Consider the following 25,722-nt stretch of genomic DNA (forward strand, 5'->3'; position numbering starts at 1 on the left):
GAAACCATATGATAATTGACTCTCTCTGCTTGACTTATTTCACTCAGCATAATCTCTTCCAGTCCCGTCCATGTTGCTACAAAAGTTGGGTATTCATCCTTTCTGATGGATGCACAATACTCCATTGTATATATGGATCACATCTTCTTTATCCATTCGTCCATTGAAGGGCATGTTTACTATTGCTTTTTAAACCTGAGATAGAATTTAGCATAATACAGAGAAATAGTAATTTACAGGCTTAATTTGGGAAGTGTATATTGATTCATAATCATTGTGTATATATATATAATTCAGATTCCAGCTCACATTTTAAAATAAATCATTCTATCCTTATCCTTCCTTCCCCCTGCCCAACACCTTCTCCCCAAAGGCCACATGAAAACTGACCATGTCACAGTCCTATCCGCTGAATTGTTGACATGTTCTTTTCCCTTTTCCTCACAGTGAAGAAAGTTACAACGTCAATGATTATTCCTTAAGAGATCAGCTACTGGTGGAATCTTGTGACAACGAAGAGCTGAATTCCTCTCCTGGGAAGAACAGTTCCACAATGCTTTATTCAAGACAGAGCTCTGCCAACCACCTCTTCACTCTGACCATCCTTAGTAACCATGCCAGTGAGAAAGTGGAGATGCTGCTCGGGGCTGAGACGCAGTAAGTGTGTGCGGGGACAGGGTTGCAGCGTGTCTGCTCCCTGTCTTCCCTGCTTCCACGCCCTGGTCTAAGACTCCCTAAAAACAGTCAAGAGTAGCTACTCTATATTTTTTGCTGAGTACCTGTTAGGCACCAAGCACTGGGTCTGGGGGCTTCATCAAGCTCATGTTTTCACTGTGATCCCCTCAACGTCAATGAACATGATTATTTCATTGAGCAATGGACATGATTATTTTTACCTTCATGAATCCTAATGGATGCATTGTGCTTTAGGTGTGCTTTTATATTTAGAGAGTGGTTTAAAAATCCCTTTATTTTAATCATTGATAAAGATAGAACCCATGAGCCTTGGGTTAGGTGACATCTGGTAGTTTGAGTCTCGGCCATAAGTTTTCCTAGATAAGGGACCTGAGGCCATTTTGCAGTCAGTTACCATCAACCAGACAGCAAATACCCCATGATTTCTAGCCAAAGAGATACTCCGTTTGGGAAAACATTAGTGAATCCACTTTCCCATCAGAGTAGATGCAGAGGCTAAATTAAATAAACAGTCCTGTTTGTGGCTGCTGGTGCACCGGTGGCTGAGGGGTTAGCCAGCCTCACACCGGACGAAGGCAAGAGGGCTTCATCTCTGAGTCCACTCCTTGTGATGTGGTCCATCTAGAGGTCGTCGACCTGTTTATTTGTTTGGAAACTGGAAACATCCTCTTGAAACAGTCATCATAGGCAGGTGTTCTATTAGGCGGAGCGGTAGAGGAAGAGGCGGGGAAGTCCCTCACTCTTTGTCCTCAGGGATCCTCCACATCCCTCCCACTCGAGTGGGCTTGGGTTCCCACGTGGTGCGATTAAAGTGCACCGACAGCTGGTGAATAACAACCCTAAGACTGTAACAAAAGCTTAGTGAAAATAAACCCAGGATGGTATCTCTCCTTCTTAGAGTATTTTAACAGTGGTTCTCAGATCGTTAAAGAGAGACATCTGAGAAAGATTAAAATTATCAAGCATCCAACTAAAACGTTTTAAATGATCATTTAAAGTAACTTCTCAAAGGCTAAGGAAGACCAAGAGGGACAGGTTGTTGTAAAATCTATTTAAGGTTTGAAAATGGCCCAAGTAGAGTATTCCAAATGAACTTGAGAGTTAGCACAGGGAATAAGAAAAGAAGTTTCTTCCTTTGTGTTGTTTATAAAACAAAGAAATGCCTTTTTCTAAGGTCCTAGAGCTCTTCCCTGAAATTGCTAGAGCACAGCCACATTCCAGGCGTGTTTGCTCTTCTGGGGGAGTGTGGTGCTAGCTGGTCTATACAGGTGACCAGCAGGAGACATATCCAAGACCCGGGCTCAGGAAGGCATTTCCTAACTCAGAAAGTGATTAAACCCCTCACGAGTGAAGAAAGATCTAGCCTTCCTCTGTTTGGGGAAGCTTCTCTTAAAAAGAGAATTTTGTATGTCTGGGCTTTGGATCTTATAGGACGTTTTTTTTGTTTGTTTGTTTTGTTTTTTTCTTCAGTAGTAGGCTCCAAGCCCAGCGTGGAGTCCAATGTAGGGCTTAAACTCAGGACCCTGAGACCAAAACCTGAGCGGAGATCAAGAGTCGGACGCTGAACTGACTGAGCCACCCAGGCGCCCCCTTATATGACTTTGAGGATGAAAAAGTCTTAAAGGCTTTGGAGATGAGTGATAGTCTAGACATTATCTAGAGACATCTCAGAAACAGATTTTCACTTGTCAGTTTTCGTTTGTAATGGTGAAAGTGTTACTGGTTTTGCTTTGTGTTTTCCTTTTCTCTCTGTTTATAAGGGTTCTTCTTTATTCAGGTCCTGCAACATTTCAGCAGAGCTTTTCCTGTCTCTTTCCGAATTCATGTGACCTCCACCACTTGTTTTGAGATTATTCCAGAAGAGTAGGAAGTAAACTGACATGTCCAGTTCTTTGTGTACGAAGGCTAGATCCTCTCCTGGGACGTTCTGTAGCATTTGTTCAACCCCCTTGCCATTTGATCTTGCCATGGGCTGAATGGATATTCATTTCCTTAATCAGAAATGTTCTCAGAATATTGATTCGTGTCACCCATAAATGGTATGAGCCATGGGTCTGACTTAGATCTGTAATTCTTTAATGAATGGTGAAAGAACATTCTGGAAGGACTAGAGAGGCAGAAATCTCCTTGCACACAGGAGTGACTGCCCCATTGCCTTCCCATCCAACACCAGCTCAGTTTTGGTTAAAAAGTAAATAAATGGACCCTTTGAAGCACCTAAGGCATAAAATAGCATTGGTCTTGAAGGAAAATCTATTACAGCCAAGATGTACTTTCCTTAGATAAAACAACTGACTGCTAGGAAATTGTTATATGCCATGTTTGGAGAAGTGTAGGTCAGCCGTGGGCTTACCTGGCTTTGGGCAATCAGAGTTTTGGTCTATATAGACTGTTCTATTTGCTTCTGAGATTTGCAAATTGTATACGTGGATATGTGTGTTTTAAGTTTCTTCTCTTTTATGTTATATGTGGTTAATATGGTCTGTTAGCAAACTGGGTTGGAAAACAAGGTTTTCACCCCATTCTAGCCTTTTAATAATTGTAGAACATGAGACTCACGTAGGTCCTTTGACTACTTATTCTTTGGTTTGAAAAAGGAGGAGGTTCATACCTAAATATTTACCTTGGAAAAACTGTTGTTAGTAGGAGGGACATCGCTGTTTGACACAAGCACAGTTCAGTCTTTATAGGATGGTGAAATTGTAGAACGGACGAGGAGTCTGGACTACATAAAGCATGTAGGAGAGCTCCCAAAAAGAAAATGGGGTGAGCACTTACAGAGCACCTGGGATGTGCCAGATGGAGCCACCCCTGGAACATGAGGAAGGTGAACGCCCATAGATGTTTCTAGAGAAGCGATGAACTTGGGAGCCGAGGTAAGGCGACATCCGTCTTGGTTTCCCCAGGATCAATATTATGTGTGTTGTGCTGGCAGAATTAAGAATAGCACCTTCTTTGACTCTCAGAAGTGTCTTACTTAGGTAGTAAAATCGGTGGTGACCCTAATGATTAGTCTGTGCTCCATTTCCCTCCTTTCCTCTCCCAGATGTAAAATGAGACGAAGGTGACGTGATTTGCTTAAAGTCACACAGGAAGTGAGTTGTTGCCAAAGCTGGGACCAGGCCCTGACCCTCCTGAATCTAGTGTTCTTTCTGGTTACAAGTTTTAATTATCTTACTAAGCCTCCATTCAGTAGACTGCTCAGCCCTCCCTTGCCATTTGGCCCTGTTGGACATCTGGAAAGGGAAACTCCAGGAAGCCAGTTGCTATGAAATGGGAAAAACTACTAAAACGTGGATTGTTTCCTTCGGTTCATAGACTCTAAAAAGGAAAAATATTTGTGGAAACCCAGCTGGCAATTTAGGGCCTCCCATTGTTTGAAATATTTAGTAATAAAATCCAGAATAGATGGTACAGGAAGACGTCTCTGAGGTGACATTTGGACCAAACCCTGAGTGATGAGGAGTCAACACATGGGAAAGTGAAGGGCCGGAATGATCCAGGCGAAGGCAATGGCAGGTGCACAACTTCTAGGGAAATGGGTCTGATGTTGTCAAAAGTGGCTTGAACAGGGTGAAGGAGGCAAGGTCAGAATAAAGGAGGCAGAGAGTGGTGGTCAAGAGGCCATCAGAGGCCAGAGCATTGGAACTCCCGTGTGGTGTGTGGGCCATCAGTCCTCACACCATCTCCGCCTGGGCACAAGGGAAGGGGTTAAGAACTTATAGCATTTTGACATGTTGGCAGCCTCAAGGCATGTGATTAACAGTAACTCACTTTTGTTGTGTTTCGAAGAACACTTGGTCCACAATGGATGGGGTGGGGTGGTGAGGACTGGTTCTTCACCACACACATTTTGAGAAGCATCATCTAGAGTTTTGTAAGCTATAGCAGAGTTCCCCGGGGAGGACTGGAACAAAGGCAGACGTTTCAGCACAGAGAGCAAATAGGGTCCTGTTACGGCACCTGGGTGGCTCAGTCAGTTAAACATTTGCCTTTGGCTCAGGTCATGATCCCAAGGTCCTGGGATTGAGCCCTCCATCGGGCTCCTTGCTCAGTGGAGAGCCTGCTTCTCCCCTGCTGGCCCTTCTCCCTGCTTATGCACCTCTCTGTCTCTCTCTCTCCCTTCCTGTGTGTCAAATACATAAATAAAATCTTAAAAAACAAAACAAAACAGCGTCCTATTGCAGTAGTCAAGGGGAGTCCTGGATGTGGCCTGGGCTGGGGTCTGAGAGAGGAGATAGAAACATGGTATTGTAGGGGTGTTGGATGAGTTGGGGTGGCCATGCAGTAAAGAGAGGAATCGATGGTGCCTTGGATTTTAGACTTGAGGAGCTAACACAGTATGCTCAATTGCTCCTTCACGGTCTTCGGTGTCCCTTCTCTCCTGCTCTGTCGAGGCTGTTCCGTGGAGAGTAGAGCAGCGGCTGCTGGTGACCCCAGTCGGCCGTCTTCCTTTCTCTCCCTTTCATCTCATTTCATTCTGTTGACTGATCCGCTCTCTCATCCGGACTCCCTTTTTGACATTTTCTTAATCTGTTATCTGTGCTCTCTTAGCTTTCCTTCCATTTCTTTCTTTCTTTTTTTTTTTTTTTTAAATACTTTATTTATTTGGGAGAGAGAGTGCACAAGCAGGGGGAGCTTTCTTTCTATTTCTAGCCCTTCCTCTTTGCTTTCCCATCATAAATGCAGCCTGCCTGGACCAGTCAGCTACCCAGCGCTTTCCCCAAATGCACATTTCTGTAACTGGAACCATTGGCACCATTTCACATTTATCCAGTCTGGATGGAGACTTGGTGTCATTTGTGACGCTCCAGGTCTGCACAAATCCGTCATCTGCCAATTCTTCCTGTACAAAAAAGTCCATTGCATCTCTCCTCGTTTCTATGCCACTACCTCCTTCTGGGGACAACCCATGTATCACTTATCTTGTTTTTTTAAAGATTTAGTTATAGGAGAGAGCGAGTGAGCAAGAGTGAGCAGGTGAGCAACGAGCGGGGGTGGGTAGAAGAGAGGGAAAGAGAGAATCTCTAGCAGACTCCCTGAGGATCGGGGAGCCTGACACGAGGCTCCATCCCACAGCCCTGATATCATGACCTGAGCTGAAATCAAGAGTCGGATACTGAATCAACTGAGCCGCCCAGATGCCCCAGTCTCCCTTACCTTTTGAGCCTCCCTGTAATGGCCCCTAACCATCCGCCCGCTCTCCAGTTAGTTGTGCATGTTTTTATGACTCATCCCTACACTCAGCTGTGTCTTTTTCTCACTTTGTACATAGCAGGTTCTCAGTACATATTTTTGGAATTGCTAGACAAGGTGGAATTATGGCCTCTTGGAGGGAAATCATGCTTCCCTGTCACTGTCTGTCTGGATGGTCACTGTCCCTTTTGTGCTGCCGGAGCAAGTTTTCTCTAAATTCCACTTGTTTTTCCACATTTGCTACGAAGGCTGTGGTTAACATTTCTGTAGGACGTACATTTAAGCCACGTATACTGGGTTCTCTCTGTCTGCCCATGAAGGATCTTAAATCACGTTGTTCACAAGACAGCAGTCTGTGAAAAGTATAAAAGCATATCCTTTACAAAAGGACAACGGACGAATGTTTTACCGCTGTCATTCTTATCCCTCTGGGTCTTTCTAGAGGAATGTGGGAGTTGGACAGCCCCCTTTGTCTGCCTTCATGAAGACGATGCAGGGACAGCTGCAGCTGGCACGGCTGAGGGGCAGCAACTAAGTGGCGTCCCCGGCTTCCTGGGTTAATGGTGGAATTTGTGCGGCATTTGGGCCCAGTGTGTGCGATGATGAGACATCCAGGCGTGTTCAGGGATGAACGCACATTTTCTTTACCCTTTATGTTTAACTATAGGATATAATCACCTCAAACCATAATCAAAATTGAGATCGCTTGCAAAATTTCTCTCTCACCGGAAGAACTAGAAGCCTCGCGGATGTGGTGGGTCCTGTCAACCATCCAGACAGCCAGTTCCCGGGCCTCCTGATAAAGGGGCATTGTTTGCTTGGAGTCTGTTGTGGCCTTCCTGCCTCTGTTAATGATTTAATTAACAACAGGAAGTAAATGGGATGGAAAAAAATTATAAAGTATGTCTGACATACTCTTACCCTTCATCCTCTAACAAAAATCCACAAGATAGGATAATTTATCTGGGAAAAATGAGTTTATTAACAGGCGGTAGTATCCTCCCCTCAATGCATCTGGAATCCTCATCCAAGCCTGATCTCTTCCATCGTACAGTGCCCCTCAGATCACTTGGTCCTTTGTGACACTCATCGCCAACCCCGAGGAAACAGGAGGGCAGGCGACGGTGTGGGTCTTTTATCATGGAGCAAAAAGGGAATGGACCCACTTTCGGTTATTCCAGGGTTCCAGGCCCGACTTTTGTCTCATCAGCTGTTTGATATGACACACAAGAAATAGTGGCTTTAATTATGTAACACGTCATAAAATCTAAATTTTAGAACTCTTGTTGTGGACATCGGGAATTATTTTGCTTTGGTTCAATTTTTTAAATTTGGTGAGTTGAGCGTGTGTTCGGCTTTGTTAAATTCTGTTGTACAGCGTCACGAAGACCCTTTGACCCTTTGGGCTTTCTTTCATGGAGCCGTTCATTGAACTCATCTGGTTGAACTGAATGTGTGAGAGAATGAACAAAAACCACCACCATCTTCACAATCCCACCCTTCACAGAGGCGTGAAGGACTTTTGCCCAAAGGCCATGGGTACAGGAGTTTGAAAAGGAAGTGTAGGCAAATTTGTAGACTGTGGGAAGGAACACAGAAAGTACTTGGCTGGCTACCACTGGAAGATGCTGCAAGGGAGGGTAGAGAGCCGCCACCTGGGGCACCCGGGTGGCTCAGTTAAGTGTCTGCCTTCAGTCTGGGTCATGATCCCAGGGTCCTGGGAACATGTTCTGTCTTGGGCTCCCTGCTCAGTGACAAGTGTGCTTTTCCCTTTGCCCTCTCCCTCCGCCATCCCTCTCCACTGTGATTGCTTTTGCTCTCTCTCAAATAAATAAATAAAATCTTAAAAAAAAAAAAAAAAAACCTGCCATCGGTTGGCTGCTGGTTAAAGCTCACTTCGGTGAGGTCCTCCATGGACACGCCCCACGCTCTTCAGTCCCCAGTCTGTGGCCCTGTGTCTTTGTTTCAGAGCCTAGTCTCCGTGCTCTTGGTACACATCTGTTTTCTAGCAGATGTCTGGTAGCCTGTGAGAAGTCCAGCTTTCTGTCTTTGACTTTTTTTTTTTTTAAGATTTTATTTATTTATTTGACAGAGAAAGAGAGAGAACAGGTAGGCCAGAGAGGCAGGCAGAGGGAGAGGGGGAAGCAGGCTCCCTGCTGAGCAGAGAGCCTGATACGGGGCTCGATCCCAGGACCCTGAGATCATGACCTGAGTCGAAGGCAGAGGCTTAACCCACTGAGCCACCCAGGCGCCTCTTGTCTTTGACTTTTGCGCAGTGAGGTTTAAGCCTACTGTGTGACCGCAGTTGGCTCCTGCGGAGGGAGCCGGGGGTGCCTGATGGTATGCCATGTGTGGAGAACTTGGGTCTTAGGAGAAGGCTCACGTGCAGATACTTATGTCTGATGTCTCTTCTCACTCGGTCTTCTCTCTTTCTGCGGGTGTCAAGTGCCTTAAGCAGAATGTTCTACCACACACAGCCCGTCGCACACTGTGTTGGATTCTGTGTGTTTGTTTTCTTTCCTCTCTGCTCCTTCATGCTGGGGGCTGCTGAGAGCAAGAGACCCTGTTTTATTCCCCTTGCAAGCCCGTCCTAACACAGGGCTCGTGCGAGGCCAGAGGTGCTCGGTGGTTGGTGGTCCACGGAAGTGGTGGCCGGGCATCTCGGAGGTGATGTGCCCACGTCCACACGAATGCAGTGCTCCTCATTCTCTCACTTCATTTGGGCAAAGGGAAAAGTCTATGGGCAAAGGGAAAAGTCTATGAACAAAGGGTGGGGCGGGCTGTGAATTCACACAGATTGTTTCCTCCTGTCCCCTGAGAAAAAAGCATCTTCGATCGAGCCCCACACTTCGTAACTCAGTTTAATAATGGGTATGTCTGTGCCCCGGGTTCTCTTGTTCTTAGAATTCCCTCCTCTGTTGAGGGAGTCTCCTCCCTGCTTCAGGGATGCAGTGCTTTCTGCTTCTTAGTGGGAAGGAGCTCCTTGGCAGGGCTCTCGGAGGCCCCGGGGGGGGGGAAGTTGTGCGGTTTTGACGCCATGTGGGGGGGCCGGGGGGGTGGGGGACCGGCTCTATTGAAGCCATTTCAAGAAGCGGCTCCTTTCAGCGAGGGCAACAAGGAGTGTCTTGTTCTGTCCTCTCGAGGTTCTGTGAGGGGCCGCGGTGTCAAAGGGAGGCCATTAGCATCCAGGCAGCATGCCACGGGAGTGAGAGGTTTCATCTGGACTTCTGGAAACTGGCTGCATGGTCAGGCCATCCCTGAAACGGGCCACCGGATGCCAGAAGCGGGTTGTGCCCAGGGCGGGACTCAAAGGGCTGCAGACGGGAGTCAGGGCCACGCAGAGGTGGGAGGCCAAGAGGAGGCCGCCGCCTCCGTGGTCGGCTGTGGCGCACAGGGATGCACATGGTCACCTTTCGTTTCTCTTGGTGAATGGGTCTTCCATCTGGCAAGTAGGACTTCGTTTTCAGTTGCCTTTGTGCTTTGGAAGTTCCGCATGAGCCTGAGTATAAAAATAGATCTTTTCCGACGAAGAGATGGTATCAAAGATGGAAGTGCTTGCTTGGGATCATTTTATTTTTATTAGTTTTTTAAGATTTTATTTATTTATTTGACAGAGAGAGATCACAAGTAGGCAGAGAGGCAGGCAGAGAGAGAGGAAGGGAAGCAGGCTCCCTGCCGAGCAGAGAGTCTAATTCGGGACTCGATCCCAGGACCCTGGGACCACGACCCGAGCTGAAAGCAGAGGCTTAACCCATTGAGCCACCCAGGCGCCCTGTGCGTGGGATCATTTGAAAGGAGGTTGTGCTTTATAAAGTAATTGTTCTTCATAAAACCGCCCTGAAGCCCTTTGTGGCCTGTAGCAGGGTTTCAAAGAGCAAGCGGTACCATCAGTGTCTCTATAAACTGCGCACGTCACTTACTCCTTGATGCACCGGTGTGACTGGGCCCCAGCCTCAGTTTCTTACAGGAGTCCGCCTTTCAGCACACTGCAGTTCCCACCCTCCCTGACTTCCTTCAGTGTTTTGTGAGCACCAGCTAGGGAGCACTGCCTTTTAGGCCCCGGACTCCCTGGCTTATATGCTGACTCTACCTCTTAGCCTTGTCTCCCGGAGCAAGTGCTTCTTAACCTTCCAGACCAGCTTCGTCCTTGGAACAACACAATGGAAATAATGATGTTGCTATTTAATTTCCACGATTGTTGCAAAGATGAAATTCGATGGGACTTGCAAAATACAAAACAGTACTGTCGCTGGCACATAAGTGCTCCATAACGATTTAGAACGAGACCCAGTTCCTGCCCTTCTGAAGTTGATGGCCTAGAGGAGAAACAGATGAGTGAGGCCGTGGGGGGTGGTGCGTGATGGCTGACTGATTCCTTAGGTTAACAGCTGTTTTCAGGACTCGTTATGTACTGGGCAGTGTTCTGGAGATGAGGCAGTGGACTGAGCAGACAAGATGCCTGCATTCACGAGGCTTACAGCTGGCTGGCAGTGGGATAGGGCTGTGCAGGGGAGAAACTGGGAGCAGGACTGACAGACTGGTTGAGGATGGAGGTTTGGGCTTCTACATCTGAGGAGGCCACCTGGAGGAGGTGAGGCTTGCGTTTTCAGAACTGAGTGGACGTGCTGAACAAACTGGACGTGCTGTAGGATTCCATTTTCATAAAGCATAAGACAGGTGCAGCTAGTCTGTGGCGGTGGTTCCCTCTGTGGGCGGTTATTGATGGGGAAGGGACAGGTGTCGGGTGCACCTATGAAACCACCCAGGGATCTGTATACACTGAAGATTAGTGCAGGGTTTTATGTATGTTCTTTGTTGATGAGGAGTGAGCTGAATGGGTAGAAACAGGGGGAAGGTCCTACTTGAGAGCACGAAGGGCAGGGAGGAAAGGGTGTGTGTGGGACAGCGTGTGCCTCAGGCCAGCAAGCAGTCTGTCCCGCCCAGATGGAAAGATACCTGAGGGGCGGGGAAGGTGGTGTAACAGCAAGAAGCACCTTTAGGTACAGGCTGTTGTAGAAGAAAAAAAATTTTTTTCAAGCCCTGGGCATAAAGGCATCCCTTGCTAAGAAGGCTGAGTGCAGAGTCAAAACTCACCTTGGTTTGGATCACCTGCCTCAGGACCTCCATGCAGCCTTCTCATCCTTTCAGTGGCCTTTTGGGGGATAATGTGAAATAATGAATGTCAAGTGCTTCATCCGCCATGTAGTATGGGTTTATTTTATTTTAATTTTTTTAAGGTTTTGAGAGAGAGCACAGAATGAGGGGAGAGCAGAGGGAGAGGAAGAAGCAGAGTCCCCACTGAGCAGGGAGTCTGATGTAGACTTGATCCCAGGACCCTGGGATCATGACCTGAGCCGCATGTGCCCCTATAGTATGGGTTTGATCAGTGCTCCTGCTGCTGTTGCTTCTTTTTTTCTTTAAAGATTTTATTTATTTATTTATTTTGACAGAGAGAGACACAGCGAGAGAGGGAACACAAGCAGGGGGAGTGGGAGAGGGACAAGCAGGCTTCCCACTGAACAGGGAGCCCTGATGCGGGGCTCGATCCCAGAACCCTGGTATCATGACCTGAGCCAAAGGCAGGGGCTTAATGGCTGAGCCACCCAGGCGTCCCTAATCCATGCTTAAGAGACTTTAAAGTCTGTGTGTGTGCGCGTGTGCATGCCTAATTTAATTAATTGCAATCTTGATACTTCCCAAATCAAAAACTGGGGATAACTATATTATGGAATAATGCTTATCTGAGACTTCTGATCCTTCAGTTAAATAATTATTTTGTTTCATGTAATTATAGCTTATTAATATTTAAAAAGTCTCAGTTGTATTTTTCCTTAAATTTTTTTTTTTTTTTTTGGCTCTGTTCATTAAGTCCTTTTAAGCATTTGGGAACAGTCTAAGAAAGTTCAAAGAATTTCTGTTTATTTCAGTAAGGCTCAAGTTTGGCAATCTCAGCCATAAGAGGAACTTTAAATATGTCTAGATTCACCTTTCTTGAAGTACTTTGAGTGTAGGGGGAGGAAGAGAGAATGGAGAGCAACTGACTGACTGGAATTTTTTTAAATGAAATTTATTGTTTAGAAATGTTGAGTCAGACGGAGTAGTCTAAATATCTTTATGTGATTATGTGTTGGTGTAATCCTCTCTTTATTAAATCTTAAACTGTCCTGTGAGAAATTCCACTTAATAAGTAGCCAGGTTCATTCAGAATCTTTTTAACGGCAATGACTAGCGTTCAGCCTAGATTCCCCAGATTATGTTTCTTAAGTAACTCACACCCCCTGTTCTAAAGGCCAGCCCTATAACTCTCCAGGGAATCTCCCGTTTTCTGGAACGGCTTTGCTTTCTTTGTCCCAGCACCTTGAGTCTCTCAGTTGTATATACCTTCTCTGTTTAGGAGTGAGCGAGCCCGCTGGATAACCGCCCTGGGACACAGCAGCGGGAAGCAGCCTCTGGACCGAACCTGTAAGTACCTGGAGGGCAGCCAGCTCTGGAACATGGAGGGGCTGTGCCCCCTGCTGGACGCTGGGTTGTTAATGGTTGACCACCACAATCCCTGCTCTGTGGTTCTTGTCCGAGCAGTAGTTCCTGTGGCCCTGCATCACAGAATCCTGTGATCCCTGCTTTGGAAGCCAGCGGATCTGAATTCAAATCCAAGGTGCAGTTCTTTGTCGTGTCAACGTGGCAAATCATTGCAAAACTTTCCTGAGCTTGTTTAATCTCCTGCGAGTCAGCTGCATTATTATATACAATACGGGGTTATCGTCAGGATTAAGTTAAAGAGCCTATGTCGAAAGCCCTGCTTGTCCTGTAAAGCTCTTAGATTTTCAGCTCTTGTTAATGGACAAGAGTCTAATGTTTAAGCCTTCTCCATACGACAGTCTGAAGCTAAGCTGAAAGAAAATTATTTTACCATCCCTTTTGGCCTTATTTATTAAAGTGATACTATTAAGAAAATGCATTTCTTTCTTCTAGGGCAGTAGGAACGGATGCAGGAAAGGGCGGTGTCCTGTGCTTAATAGCGACTTAACTTTGATGTTAGGCATCTCTGGGTATTTCTAGCTGGAAGGTCAAATCAAAAGAACTAGAGCAGCAAAACTGGTTATCTTGGAGTGCTCAAAAACCATAGCTTTAAGCTTAGAGCCAAAACTAAAGTGATTGGTTTGAAAGTTGTCTAGAATAAAGTTTTCTATTATTAATAAATAACAAATTAAGAACTCAAGTCAGTCAGTCCCAAGTCACTGAAGTTATAATGTTTGCTTATGATTTAGCATTTTGGGGGAATTCTAAAATATCCAACTTTTGCTTGGAGCTCCTTTTGTTTCTGAACATCTTTGGCAGCTTTCCTGTGCCCCGTGGATGGGAGCCGGGGGAATGGATGTACTGCAGATGCTGGTGTCAGTTGCATGGCCTTGGCATGTTAATCTGTCTGGCCTCAGTTTCCCCTTATGCACAATGGGTGTTATCTGCTCTGTTGTATGTAGCTTGTCCTGGCTCTATTTGAGGGAATTTGTGCATCACAAAAGGCCTCTCACGATCCAGAGCTTCTAAAGTTCTAAGGCTCTTAGCCAAGTAAGACAGTTCCTGGAACAGAGTTTCTGTTTGGTAGACGCTTAACTTGTTTCTGCCAGTGCCGGCCTTGAATTGCACAGAAAGACTGAGTAAACGTACAGTATCGATTTGTACCTGTCTGGTTCTCCTCTGCTCAGCGTGTCCCCCCCTTTCCCTTGCAGCACTGACCCAGGTGGAAATCATTAGATCGTTCACTGCCAAGCAGCCAGATGAACTCTCCCTGCAGGTGGCAGATGTGGCTCTCATCTATCAGCGGGTCAGCGACGGTGAGTGGAGGTTCTTATGGGCACACCCCACGCAGCTCTTGGGGTGCCAAAGAAGAGAGGAATCTGGTTTTGTTTCTAACGCTCACATTCCATATCCCTTTGGTTTTCTCAATGCACCTGCCTTTCCTCTCTCAACACTATTGCTTTTCATGTTTTCGAATAGGAATGCAGTCACATGGTGTATGATTGAAAAGCAACCTTGAATGGTCGTCCTTCCTTCCTAGCCCCCAGTGACTTAAGTGCTCATCTCCAGAGGTTCTTCCTTCCTCACTTAAAAAAAAAAAAAAAAAAGGTTCCTGCTGCCCCCATCTATGCGTAGCGTCCCCTTCCTCAGCTCAGCCCAACTCCTGGGCTCTTATGCTCCCTTCGGGGCCCCTGGTGGTGTCCCACATCCGGTAAGTCATTCATTCCTTCTTGAGGCACTTCCCTCTGTTGCCTTCTCTGCTCGCCTTCTGTCCTCAGTCACGCACCACCCAGGGTAAGCTGTAGCCGCTGAAGTTCACTCACGTCCTCCCCGAGCCAAGCAGGGTTCTGGTTCCCCCACAGCCCCGTGGCTTCATGGGGACTCTGCTCTCATTTGCAGGCTGGTATGAGGGGGAACGGCTGCGAGATGGAGAGAGGGGCTGGTTTCCTATGGAATGTGCCAAGGAGATAACCTGTCAGGCTACAATTGACAAGAACGTGGAGAGAATGGGACGCTTGCTAGGACTGGAAACCAACGTGTAGCCTCCTCGACGGCCTTCCACGAGCACGAGATTTGCACTACATCCCGGCTGGCTGGTTGGTTCTGGGCCGGCTTTGTTGTTCATTTTAACGCAGCCTGTTTCATTAGAAGAATGGAAACACTTGCCTTTACGCTTGCCAGGTGGTTCTGCTCTCTCGGGAGAACAGCTACCAGATACAGTGAGTTTGCAAGTCTCAGTGTGAGCACACTGTCCACGTGCAGCCTTCTCGAGGCCTGCAGATAGAGGGGAGTCTGCTGCAGGGGCCAGGAGGCTGAAGCTCCAGCCGGGCTCACCCTTTTCTGGCCTGGAAAATGGATATTGGAGGCTGTGCCCTGGTTTTCTTTTTCCTCTTTCACCAAGAATGTTACTGTCCCTCCTTTTAACCTCTCCTTTGTATGGTTCTCCCGGTCTTAGCAAGGGTCTGTGTGTTTAAGGATTGCCCAGTTTTGTAAATATTTTTTTCTGCCTCTTTTATTTTAGATCTGATTCTAATGCTAAGAGCATTTCACAAGGAACTTGTAGAGCTCAAAAGGTGAGCTGTTGAGTTTTTCTAAACCTCTTCCCGGGAAAAGGGAAACTGACACTTGAATTTTGGCCACCTCTTTCCTCATTGGGAGAGAAGCTTACTTTAGAGATTTTCTTTTTAAATCGGTCTTACCCAGTATTGGTCTCCGATAAGTAGAGCCTAACGAAACCCTACTCAGGCTACTCAAATAAGAATTTAGATGGTTCGCATGAGTGAAAAAATGCTGAATGTAGGAGAGGGTCCTACTTTTTTTTTTTTTTTGAATGTTCCCAAATGAGCTGATAAACTGACATGAGGCTGCTTTGCCTTTAATAATTTTGCCATTTATAATCTCTTTAATAAAGATTTTGACTGTTCCTACTCCTGTTTCTAAACAGGAAATTGGCCAAAACACAATCTCAAGGTAAAATTAGACCCTACCAAGGAATCAAGATGCCAACACGGCATCTAACTGAAACATTACATTTTGGTCTTAACGGGAATCCATTTTATATGCACTAAAGGTCTTGCTTGCTGGATTTGGAGGATCTCTCCACCATGGGTGTCTGCAGAACTTTATTTCTTCCCCCTCCCGCTGGTGCAAGGAGAGAGGATTTTAATAGTTCGTTTCATAGAGAGGGAATGAGGGTTTGGAAGATGGAGGGGGCAAGGTGGTTTTTACTGGCAGGTAGGTTCTTCTCCATTCCATTTTCTTCTACAGAGCGATAAACCCTGGCAAAGGGTGCATTATTCAAGAACTCAGATCTGTGACACATTCCACCCATTGCCCGCCAACCAGGTACCCAAATCATGAGCGAAGTGGGTAAAGCAGAAGCTCAGGGTGGGAGCTATGTATGCTTGCCTCACACACCCTGTCCTGCCAGCTCAGCTGTGAGCCACTCCAGTGCACCTGGGGCCTTCTCGTCCCTGGATCGGTCTCCTTGACTTAATGCAGACATTTCTGGGTGTCAGAGACAGGCAATCCCCTGAGGGCCTTGAGGTCTGGGCCAGTCAATGAAGAGCAGTGGACACAGCAGATTTCTCCAGGTTGGTATAACAAGGAGTCGATCTCTTCTTTCGTGTCACAGACCTTTTAGAGGAGAGGTTAAGAAATTGTACTCTAATCTCATGTGATGTTTGCATTTAAGAAGGCAAATGTTTTGCCTGCAAAGGGATCATTTTATTTTTGCTAATATCCATTTGAAGCTAAAAACAACTGTAGGAATCCTGTGAATTAATTTATAAGTAGAGATGTTAAACAGTCTTGGAAATACAGGTGTTTTATAAATCAAAGCCTCATCCAGCAAGCAGGTGAGTACTGTTAGTGGGTTGTGTTGTTACACAGCAGGTGTGTAACACACCCAGTTTCATTTCCACCATGAACTGTCATTTTCATAGGACAGTACTGTTTTCCAGCCTAGTTCAGTTTCTACGAATAACTTCTCAGAACTGTACAATGTCTTCATTCAGTGACCTGGGGAGAACAAAAACACTCATTTTTGTCCCAACAAATCGATACTGCTTGTATACTTTTGGTGCAGTGAATTTATAAAGATTTTGTATATACTTGTTCTTTTGTATTTGTGTGCTTTAATTCACTATAGCATGTATTCATTTATATAATTTGCTAAATGTTTGGTCAACTCAGGAGTTCTACTCAGAAGGTTATCTACAGCTAACATAAAAGGGCACTGATCTTGTCAGGTACATGTTGCCATCAGCTGCCTTAGAAGGCTGGAGCATTTTTAAGAGCTGGGCCCTGATGTTTCTTCTAGTTTCCACAAAACTGCACAACAGAGTAACTTAAGTAGTCGGTGGTTCCCTTAATGCTAGCTCTTACTCATTTTGGCATCCTAGTATCTGAACCTTTGTGCTGGTGAAATCTCACCACCTTGTGAATCTTGGTGGAAGGCAAAGAAAAGACTGACTCCTGTGTTAGTTTTCTTTTACTGCATAACAATGACCACAAACTTAATGGCTGAAACCAACATCCATTTATTATCTCACAGTTCCATGGTAAGAAGGCCAACATGGCATGGCAGGTTCTCTGCTTAAGAGTTTCGGTCTCATAAGGCTGACACTGACACCAAAGTGCTAGCTGGCTGCTTGCTCAGCCAGAACTTGCTATTACCTTCTTTCATGCTCACACCTGTTGTTGGCAGAATTCAGTTCCGTGTGGTTGTGGGACCAAGGTCCCTGCTTCGTTGTTGGCTGCCAGGAATGTGGGAAGCTCCCAGCTTCTTGAACCTGTTCATATTCCTCACCATGGGTTCCTTCATCTTCAAGGCACCCGTGGCATGTTGAATCTTCCTCATTCTCACACTTGGAATCTGACTTCATCTTATACTACCAGCTAGAGAAAACTCTGCTTTTAAGGAACTCATGTAATTACATTAGGCCTACAGGATAATCACCCTTACGATTAATTCAAAATCCACTGATTTGTGATCTTAGTTACACAAAATTCCTTTACTGTGCAATGTAACATAATCACAGGTGTGACACAGGGCCAGGCGGGTGGCACGGCGATAATGGGGATCATCTTTTAAGTTCTGCCCTTAATACTACTGTAAACCTTAAAACGCTAGATACTTAGTTTCCTTTTATCTTGTATTTATGAAAATACAGCCATGAGGTTGGAAACCCCAATCAAAGCCTTCTTTGTTGGAGTTCTACTCAAGTTAGTGATGGAAAAGGAAGGAGATGTACCTTCTCTGGAACTAGCAAGATACATTCCCCTTTGCCGCTACACTCTCCCTGGGCTTTAGAAAGCAGCAGAGACGGAGCTGCCTGAGGGGACATGAGTGCAAAATACTGCAGGGCAGAGCTCAGTGCCTAAGGTGCTCACTCTTGTGGACTGAATCTCCAAAGGGCTTACTTTGGAGTGAGGATATGAACTTGGAGGACCTCAAACTTTGCTCTCTGAGCTTCTCGCACACTAAGGACCAGACAAAAGTTAGTTAAACCTTATTGTGAAGGAAGCTAGCATTATCTTAGTTCTCTTATTTCCAAAAACAAATTCTCAAGAGGTTCGGCAAATTAGCAAACACTTCGAGACATAGCCATCCGTGATACAGAAGAAACAGATACTTACAGGGACTAGATATTGAAATCATTAGATATATCAAACAATTATTACTACCATTTTTAGAGAGAGAAAGCCAAACTTTAAAATGCAATATAGGGGGCACCTGGGTGGCTCAGTGGGTTAAAGCCTCTGCCTTCGGCTCAGGTCATGATCCCAGGGTCCTGGGATGGAGCCCCGCATCGGGCTCTCTGCTCAGCGGGGAGCCTGCTTCCTGCTCTCTCTCTCTCTCTGCCTGCCTCTCCGCCTACTGTGATCTCTGTCAAATAAATAAAATCTTTAACAAAAAAAAAAAATAATAAAATAAAATAAAATAAAATGCAATATAGTACAGGGCGCCTGGGTGGCTCAGTGGGTTAAAGCCTTTGCCTTCAGCTGAGGTCATGATCTCTGGGTCCTGGGATTGAGCCCCACTTCAGGCTCCCTGCTTAGCAGGGAGCCTGCTCCCCACCCCCACTGCCTGCCTCTCCATTTGCTTGTGATCTCTGTCAAATAAAGTCTTAAAAAAAATAAAATGCAATATAGTATTAACAACTCTAAGCAACAGAGGAAAACAAACCAAAAACCGAAACAACACCAGGAATTCTAGAACTAGGCTGAACAGATAAGATAGCTGGTGAACTGGAAGAGAGGCTGGAAGAGCCCACAGGGAAGCGTGTAGAACAGAGACAGAATGCAATGATTCAGTTGGAGTTCCACAGGAGAGAGGAGAGAGGAGCATTGGCAAGGGGACCTTTGTAACCTGTTCTGACTGGTTGCCGGATGCAGGCTGTCCCCGGGGAGAGGAAATGGCCTTGGGTAAAGTGGCTCTTTCCAGCTGAGGACAGTTCCTGCAGAGGGCTGACAAGTGAAGGCCATCATGTGACAGCACTTGTAGCAGCTAAGGGAATCGTCCTTCAATCCTGAGGGGGGATCTGGGCAGAACATCACAATATTCAATACATAGAGCTCTTGTCAATATTTGACAAAATAGTCTTGAAGATAAAAGATATGACCAGGGATAGAGAGAGCTTTAGATAATGATGGAAGGTTTATTGAACCAGCAAGACATAACGATTCCATATATTCCTCCCAAGAATATGGTCTCAATAGATATAGATATATATATCTATATGTAGATATAGATATAAATAAAAAATAGATATAAAACAAAATTTGGGAGAAATAGAAGAAATCCAAAATCATAGCATATGACAAACTCTTATTTGCTACATAAAAGTATAATAGATAAAAATCAAAGTGTGGAAGATCTGAACAATTTAACTTAATAGGCATATACAGGAAATTGCAACAATTTAAACATGTATGTTCAAGAACACACAATATTAAAACATTTGACCATTTCCTGGGTCATAAATTTTAAATTTATGATTTAAATATGGTCAGATTTTAAAGGACTGAAATTACACAGATTTCTAGGACTATATTTAGGTTAGAAATCAGTAACAAAAATAACCACTTACTTGAAAGCTTAGACCTAAATGTAAAAATATAAAGCTACAGAACTCCTAGAAGGTAACACAAAATCTAGGTGACCTTGGGTTTGGTTATGACTTTTTTGACAACACCGAAAGCAATGTATATGAAAGAAAAAGAAAATGATAAATTGAACTTTGTTAAAATTAAAAAGAATGAAAAGATAATCCACAGAGCCAGGAGGAAATCTTGCAAAACAAATAAAGGTTGGCATCCAAAATATAAAAGGACTCAACTCTCAACTATTCGAGAACAATTCAGCTAGGGGCGTCTGGCTAGCTCAGTGGGTGGAGCATGAGATTCTTGGTCTTGGGGTTCTGGGTTTGAGCCCCAGGTTGGGTGTAACTCAATTAAAAAATGGGTTCTTTGAAAAGATGAATACAGCTGATACACCTTTTAGCAAAACTAAATAAAAAGACTAATTACCAGTGTCAACAATGAAAGAGAGGTGGGGCGCCTCAGTGACTCAGTTGGTTAAGCGGCTGCCTTCGGGCTCAGGTCATGATCCCAGGGTCCTAGGATTGAGTCCAGCATCGGGCTCCCTGCTCAGCGGGAGAGCCTGCTTTTCTCTCTCCCTCTGCCTACTGTTTCCCCTACTTATATGCTGTCTCTGTCAAATAAATTAAAAAAAAAAAAAAGAAGAATGAAAGAGAGTCTATCATTAGATTCCTTAGACATTAAAAGGATAAGGAGATATTTAAGTAACTCGAGACTCCTAAATTCAACAACTTCGATAAAATGGGCCAATTCAAGGAAAACCACAAACTATCAAAGCTCTAAATAATTCCATAACTAATAGATTGAATTTGTCTAAAAACTTTTGAAAAAGAAATGTCCAGGTGCAAACGGTTTCACAGAATTCTTCCAAACATTCAAGGAATTAACACCAATTCTATACACCTCATCTAGAACTTGAAGAGGACTAATAACTTCCCAACTCATTTTATGAGGCCAGAATTACCCCACAAAAAGGAAACTATATATTAGTTTATATCATTATAGAAATAAAAACAAATTAAAACCACAATGATCTATGAACTCACTGAAGGCCAATATAAAAAACACCAAATTAACAACTAAAAGTATGAAGTCCTGGAAAGGATCTGAAACACACAGAAGCCCTCCTCTATTGCTGGCAGGAATGTAAAATAGCACACCCAGTGTGCTGGAAATCAGTTTGGCAGTCTCTTATAAAGTTAAACACGCTTACCACCTGATATAATGATCTTAATTGTGGGTATCTTCCCAAAAGAAATGAAAAGCTTTATCTACACACAGACTCATATACACACGTTCATAGCAGCTTTATTAAAAAAAAAAAAAAAATAACTCAGGTCCATCAATTAGTCAATGAATAAACAAACTATGGTATAACCATACAAGGCAATACAACTAAATGATACAAAAGCAACTAATTACCAATACATGCAACAACATGAATACCTCAGAAGTGTTAAGTAAAAGAAAATAGAGACAAAAGACTAAATGTGATTTTCCATTTATTGGGAATTCTAGAAAAGGCAAAACAAATGACAAAAAGCAGATCTATGGTTGCCAATGGGTAGAAGTAGAAGCAGGGGATTGGTTGCAAAGGGGAACAAGGGAAATTCAGGTGATGGGAATATTCTAGATCAAGACTGTGATGGTAGCAATTACAGGACTTTATACATTTGACAAAATTTACTGAGTTATACACTTAAATTGGCAAATTTTATTATATATAAAATAATACCTTGAAGCTTAAAAAAAGCATGGAAATACATCAAAATATAACAGTGGTTAGCATGCTTTTCTTTGTTCAATTCTCAAATATTCTACAATGAGGGTATATTGTTTAAAAACCAGAATAAAAATGTCATTTAAAAATAATTAGCATATTATATGATTATACCACATGATCCTGACAATTACTTAAAAAATACAAACTCAGCGAAGAGTGGAAAGAAATCTACAATTTACTTTGGGTAAGGGGGATACTAAAATTCCTTCTAAAGCTTTTCAATAATCTCTACCTTTCAGGGTGGACTTTGTTTCACAACTACATTAAGAACAGAAAATTACTTGTTGTAATAGGTATAAATGTATCTAGAGCTTTTGCTCAGGTTAATGAATGAGGAAGCAATACATGTACTCACTTTTCAAAGACACTTTCTAAAAGATTATTCAGTGGCTTCTTTTTCCCTCTTAGTTTCTGCTTCAGGGATTTTTTTTTAAGAGTTAGTCTAGGTATCACTAAGACTGGCGAGGCAAATGATTTTTCTTTTTAATGTCTTACTCCTTAAAACTGCTAAAAAACATAGTTCTTAGGCCTGGAATAAATTTTCCACTCAGTAATACACTACTCTGTAAACAAAAGAAACAACACAAATAGCACCTCCAATCAAGATTTCCATCCTGATCAGCTGTACAGGAGACAGAAATTGGGGGTGACAGTGACTGCTTTAACCTCTTTCAATAGCTCATCTACTTAAACAATCCTTCAGGAACAATTTCCTCATTCTTATGGAGATTAAATACTGGTTTGGGAACATGGAACAAATGAACTAATAATCCTCCCTCCTTTTTATTAACAGATTCTTTAAATGCTATCTTCCAAGACCAGTTTGGCCTACTGTGAATTTAAACTGGAGAGTAAAGGCAAGAAAACACAGACACAAAGATAAACACCCTTACAAACAGACCCTAATGGTCATCTTAAGTTTAGGAACAAGACCACAATACCATATGACTCAATATAAGAATTCAGTTAAGAGATCACTTTTGGGAGAGTAGCCTAAAGAATGGACTTAGGACACACAGTACATTCAAAACCTTTAGAAGGCAACAGCCTGACATACATTCACAGAAATGGGAGCAGTACCTGAACCAGTGGTGCTAAACACATCATCACAGCACTATCAATAAATCCCAAACATTGTTTGATACTCTTCCTTTGGTTTCTCTGCATTTACTGGAAGGCACAAGAAAATGTGTATTTTTAAGGATGCAGCAGATGTTCTTCCTACATTTCTTTTGCAGTATGTTCAGGACTATTACTCTTACACCTTTTGTCATACATGTGGGTCAAACTTAGATCACAAAAGAAATGGAAGAAACAGGACTCAGCAAACACTGATGCAGACTATGTATTTCAGTTAATATGCTTTCTGCCAAGTTAAACGAAATACACTACCCGGAAGTGGCTAATAAAGGAGGGTTTATCAAAATAAGTCCACGTGCAAGGCAGGTATCAAATTGGATAATTCAGCAGCTCACCAGCATTATCATGGACTCTGGTGAATTACATCTTCCCACTGAACCAACGTCATTATCCTCTGCAATGCTAAAATGGCTACAGTAGTGCCAGATTCAGACAAGACAATGCCCAAAGGAGAAAACTTCTCCTCCAAGTCTACTAGTGAAGAAAATCTTTCTCAGATGTCCCCTTGCAGATCTTGTCAGTTGCAACTGACAACACAGGTTCATACGCTGATGACTCATGTTACTTGTAAGAAGAGTAAGACCATATACGATTGGCTTAGAACAATCTGATCTACCCTTGGGGAAGAGTCCAATATCCCTGGGCACCAGGCTACACAGAGGGGAAACCCTTGAACAATCAAGCAAATGGGGAGGGCCAAATGGCTGTTGGGATAGCAACCAACAATATTTGTCAGTCCGCTGAAAACACTAGCCTATCACTCACTAGCCCTAAAAATCACACGAGCTTCCATTGTCTGAGAGGGTAAAACAGGACTGAGAACATGGAAATGAGTGTAACATAACAGATTGTTATAAAAAAATAAAATTCAGGGACAAATAAAAACTAAGATTTAGTGAGTACATTCTGTGTGTCAGAAACTAGGCTATGCACTTTAAATGTATCAAGATATTTAATCCTCACAATTGTTACCTGTATTTTATAAATAAAAAACAGAGAAGCCAATAAGTACCTTGCCCAAGGGAGCTGGTAAGTCACAGCTGAAGTCTGAACTTAAGTGACCAAGTCTAGATTCACTTTCTCAATTGCTACATTATGCTAATGTAAAAGGGGTACAAATATATTCCAAAAAGATTTAAAAAAACCAAGTAAGCCAAATGACAGAGATGTAGAAACCAAGCCAAAATTTAGCTGAGATTTATACACTGTACATTTTATTAAATACCGGGTTTATTACAACAAATTAATTCTGAGAGAAGTTTCCTTTAAAAATGTGGTTGTGTTCAAATTCTTGACACTGCTTCTTGCCATTCTTTTTCCTGGTTTCCATACTCAGTCACTACAGACAGAAAGATTAACTTCTCATAACAGAACAAAGGAATTTCTCAAGTGGTACAACTCAATATATAGCAGAATAGTCCTCCCAAAGTGTGGCCATGACCACAACAGAATATATGATCAGAGAACATATTGCTTTTTATGGTACATTTATAATAGCTACAGATAACATTGTTAAATCATGCACATTACGTCTTTACTACCCACTAAAGGTTTCTACTTTACATAAGGAAATTATTCATGTCCCATGGTTTGGCATCTAGCCAAAAATTAAACTATGATGGAAAATGGCTATCAAATTTTCAGACCACCACAGAAAAGTTGTCAGCTGTAATATCCATCCTGGAATCGTGGCGGTAAGTTCCTGGGACTTGCTTTTTCCTGTGTTTTGATCAAGTCTATGATAGCTGACAGTACAGCACAGTCTCTGGATTTAGTATCTTTCCAATCTACAGGATGAGGACTTTCGATCTTCTCTTGCAGAAGGATATCTAGCTCCTTTCTTAATTCCTAAGGTTGGAAAAATCACATATGTTCAACAAGGGCAGATATACTATTAAACTATGTAATACATAAAAGTGACTTTAGCTGTTACAAGCAAATTTCATAAGCTATTATATAAAAAACAAATATTTAGTGAACTACTAACTAAAGTATGGTTATGAGTACCCAACTGAAGTACAGTAAAGTTAAAAAATTCAAACTTCAATCACTGAGCCATTTAGGATGGCTGATTCTTAAGTACCTGAAAAAACAATCTGGAGAAACTATGCATAAATTTCTCAACACTGTTTGCTCTGCTGAAATAGAGCAAGAAATGTTTAATATAACATACATAACAGTTGGTACAAAAACCAAAGACCACGTGCTAACTCCCATGTAGATCCAGATAACCATGTAAAGTCAGTCACCTTAACAAGATGGGCAATTCTTGCTGGAGACTGAAAGACAATCCATTCATCTACAGCAATAGTTTCCTGATCATTATCCTTCTGGATGGAAATATCACCTCCAAAGAATAAGAGACAATATGGGGAAACTTCTGTACAGTCATATAAGTAAATCTGTAATAAGAATTAAAACAAATTAATATATTCACTAGTCTAAAAGGATTTCCACATTAATTCGCTACCACCAGTATTGATCTATTAATGTTTTCCTCCTAAATTAGGTATTATCCTGCTAGTGTCAACTACAGAAACTAATTTTAAAGATACACCATTTTAATTTATTTATTTTTTAAAAAGATTTTATTTATCTGGGAGAGATGGAGTGAGCAAAAGCAGTGGCAGAGGAAAAGGGAAAAGCAGACTCCTTGCTGAACAGAGATCCTGGGATCATGACCTTAAGCTGTAGGCAGACACCTAACCGACTGAGCCACCTAGGCGCACTGAAGATACACCCATTTTCAACTGGCCAGTCTTCATTAATTCAGAGAACACAGGAGTTTTTATATTTTTGTTTCGATTCAAACAATAGCACTATACTTTAAACAAAATATTTTCTGAGTGACAAAATGAAAGCACTAATGTATCTGAAATTATTATTTTTAAAAATTATTTATTTATTTGACAGAGAGAGACACAGTGAGAGAGGGAACACAAGCAGGTGTGGGAGTGGGACAGGGAGAAGCAGGCTTCCTGCTGAGCAGAGCACTCGATGTGGGGCTCAATCCTAGGACCCTGGGATCATGACCTGAGCTGAAGGCAGAGGCTTAACTGACTGAGCCACCCAGGTGCCCTGAAATTATTTTTATCTACACATAAGCAGAATTTCACTCAATGTTCTGACCAGTACTTATATCTATATTGATATGTCCACAAAATTCTCTGTATGGTGTAAACTCCTGTATACCTTAAAATGCCAGTACTTCTTGAAAGCGGGCTCTGAAGGAAAACTACGTGAATCAATTAACTGTCCAAAGTAATTAAAATATAAAGATCCAT

At 43.2% G+C, this 25,722-nt stretch overlaps 2 protein-coding genes across 5 annotated transcripts in view; one reads left to right on the forward strand and one right to left on the reverse strand.

The window, feature by feature from the left end:
* Positions 1-16,627, forward strand: part of ARHGEF26 (Rho guanine nucleotide exchange factor 26) — a 124,543-nt gene extending 107,916 nt beyond the window's left edge. For all 4 annotated transcript variants that reach the window (XM_047728463.1, XM_047728453.1, XM_047728478.1 and 1 more), the window contains 4 exons: positions 448-657; positions 12,287-12,354; positions 13,623-13,727; positions 14,311-16,627. In XM_047728463.1, the coding sequence (XP_047584419.1) occupies positions 448-657; positions 12,287-12,354; positions 13,623-13,727; positions 14,311-14,453 (526 nt within the window). In that variant the 3' untranslated portion in view covers positions 14,454-16,627. The remainder of the gene's footprint in view (positions 1-447; positions 658-12,286; positions 12,355-13,622; positions 13,728-14,310) is intronic.
* A 4,176-nt stretch (positions 16,628-20,803) lies between these two features.
* Positions 20,804-25,722, reverse strand: part of DHX36 (DEAH-box helicase 36) — a 54,091-nt gene continuing 49,172 nt past the window's right edge. The window contains exons 24-25 of the mRNA XM_047728439.1: positions 24,688-24,840; positions 20,804-24,286 (exon numbers count right to left, since the gene is read on the reverse strand). Coding sequence (XP_047584395.1) covers positions 24,101-24,286; positions 24,688-24,840 — 339 coding nt within the window. The 3' untranslated portion in view covers positions 20,804-24,100. The remainder of the gene's footprint in view (positions 24,287-24,687; positions 24,841-25,722) is intronic.

Source organism: Lutra lutra, chromosome 1 (assembly GCF_902655055.1).
Source record: "Lutra lutra chromosome 1, mLutLut1.2, whole genome shotgun sequence".
Lineage (NCBI taxonomy): Eukaryota > Metazoa > Chordata > Mammalia > Carnivora > Mustelidae > Lutra > Lutra lutra.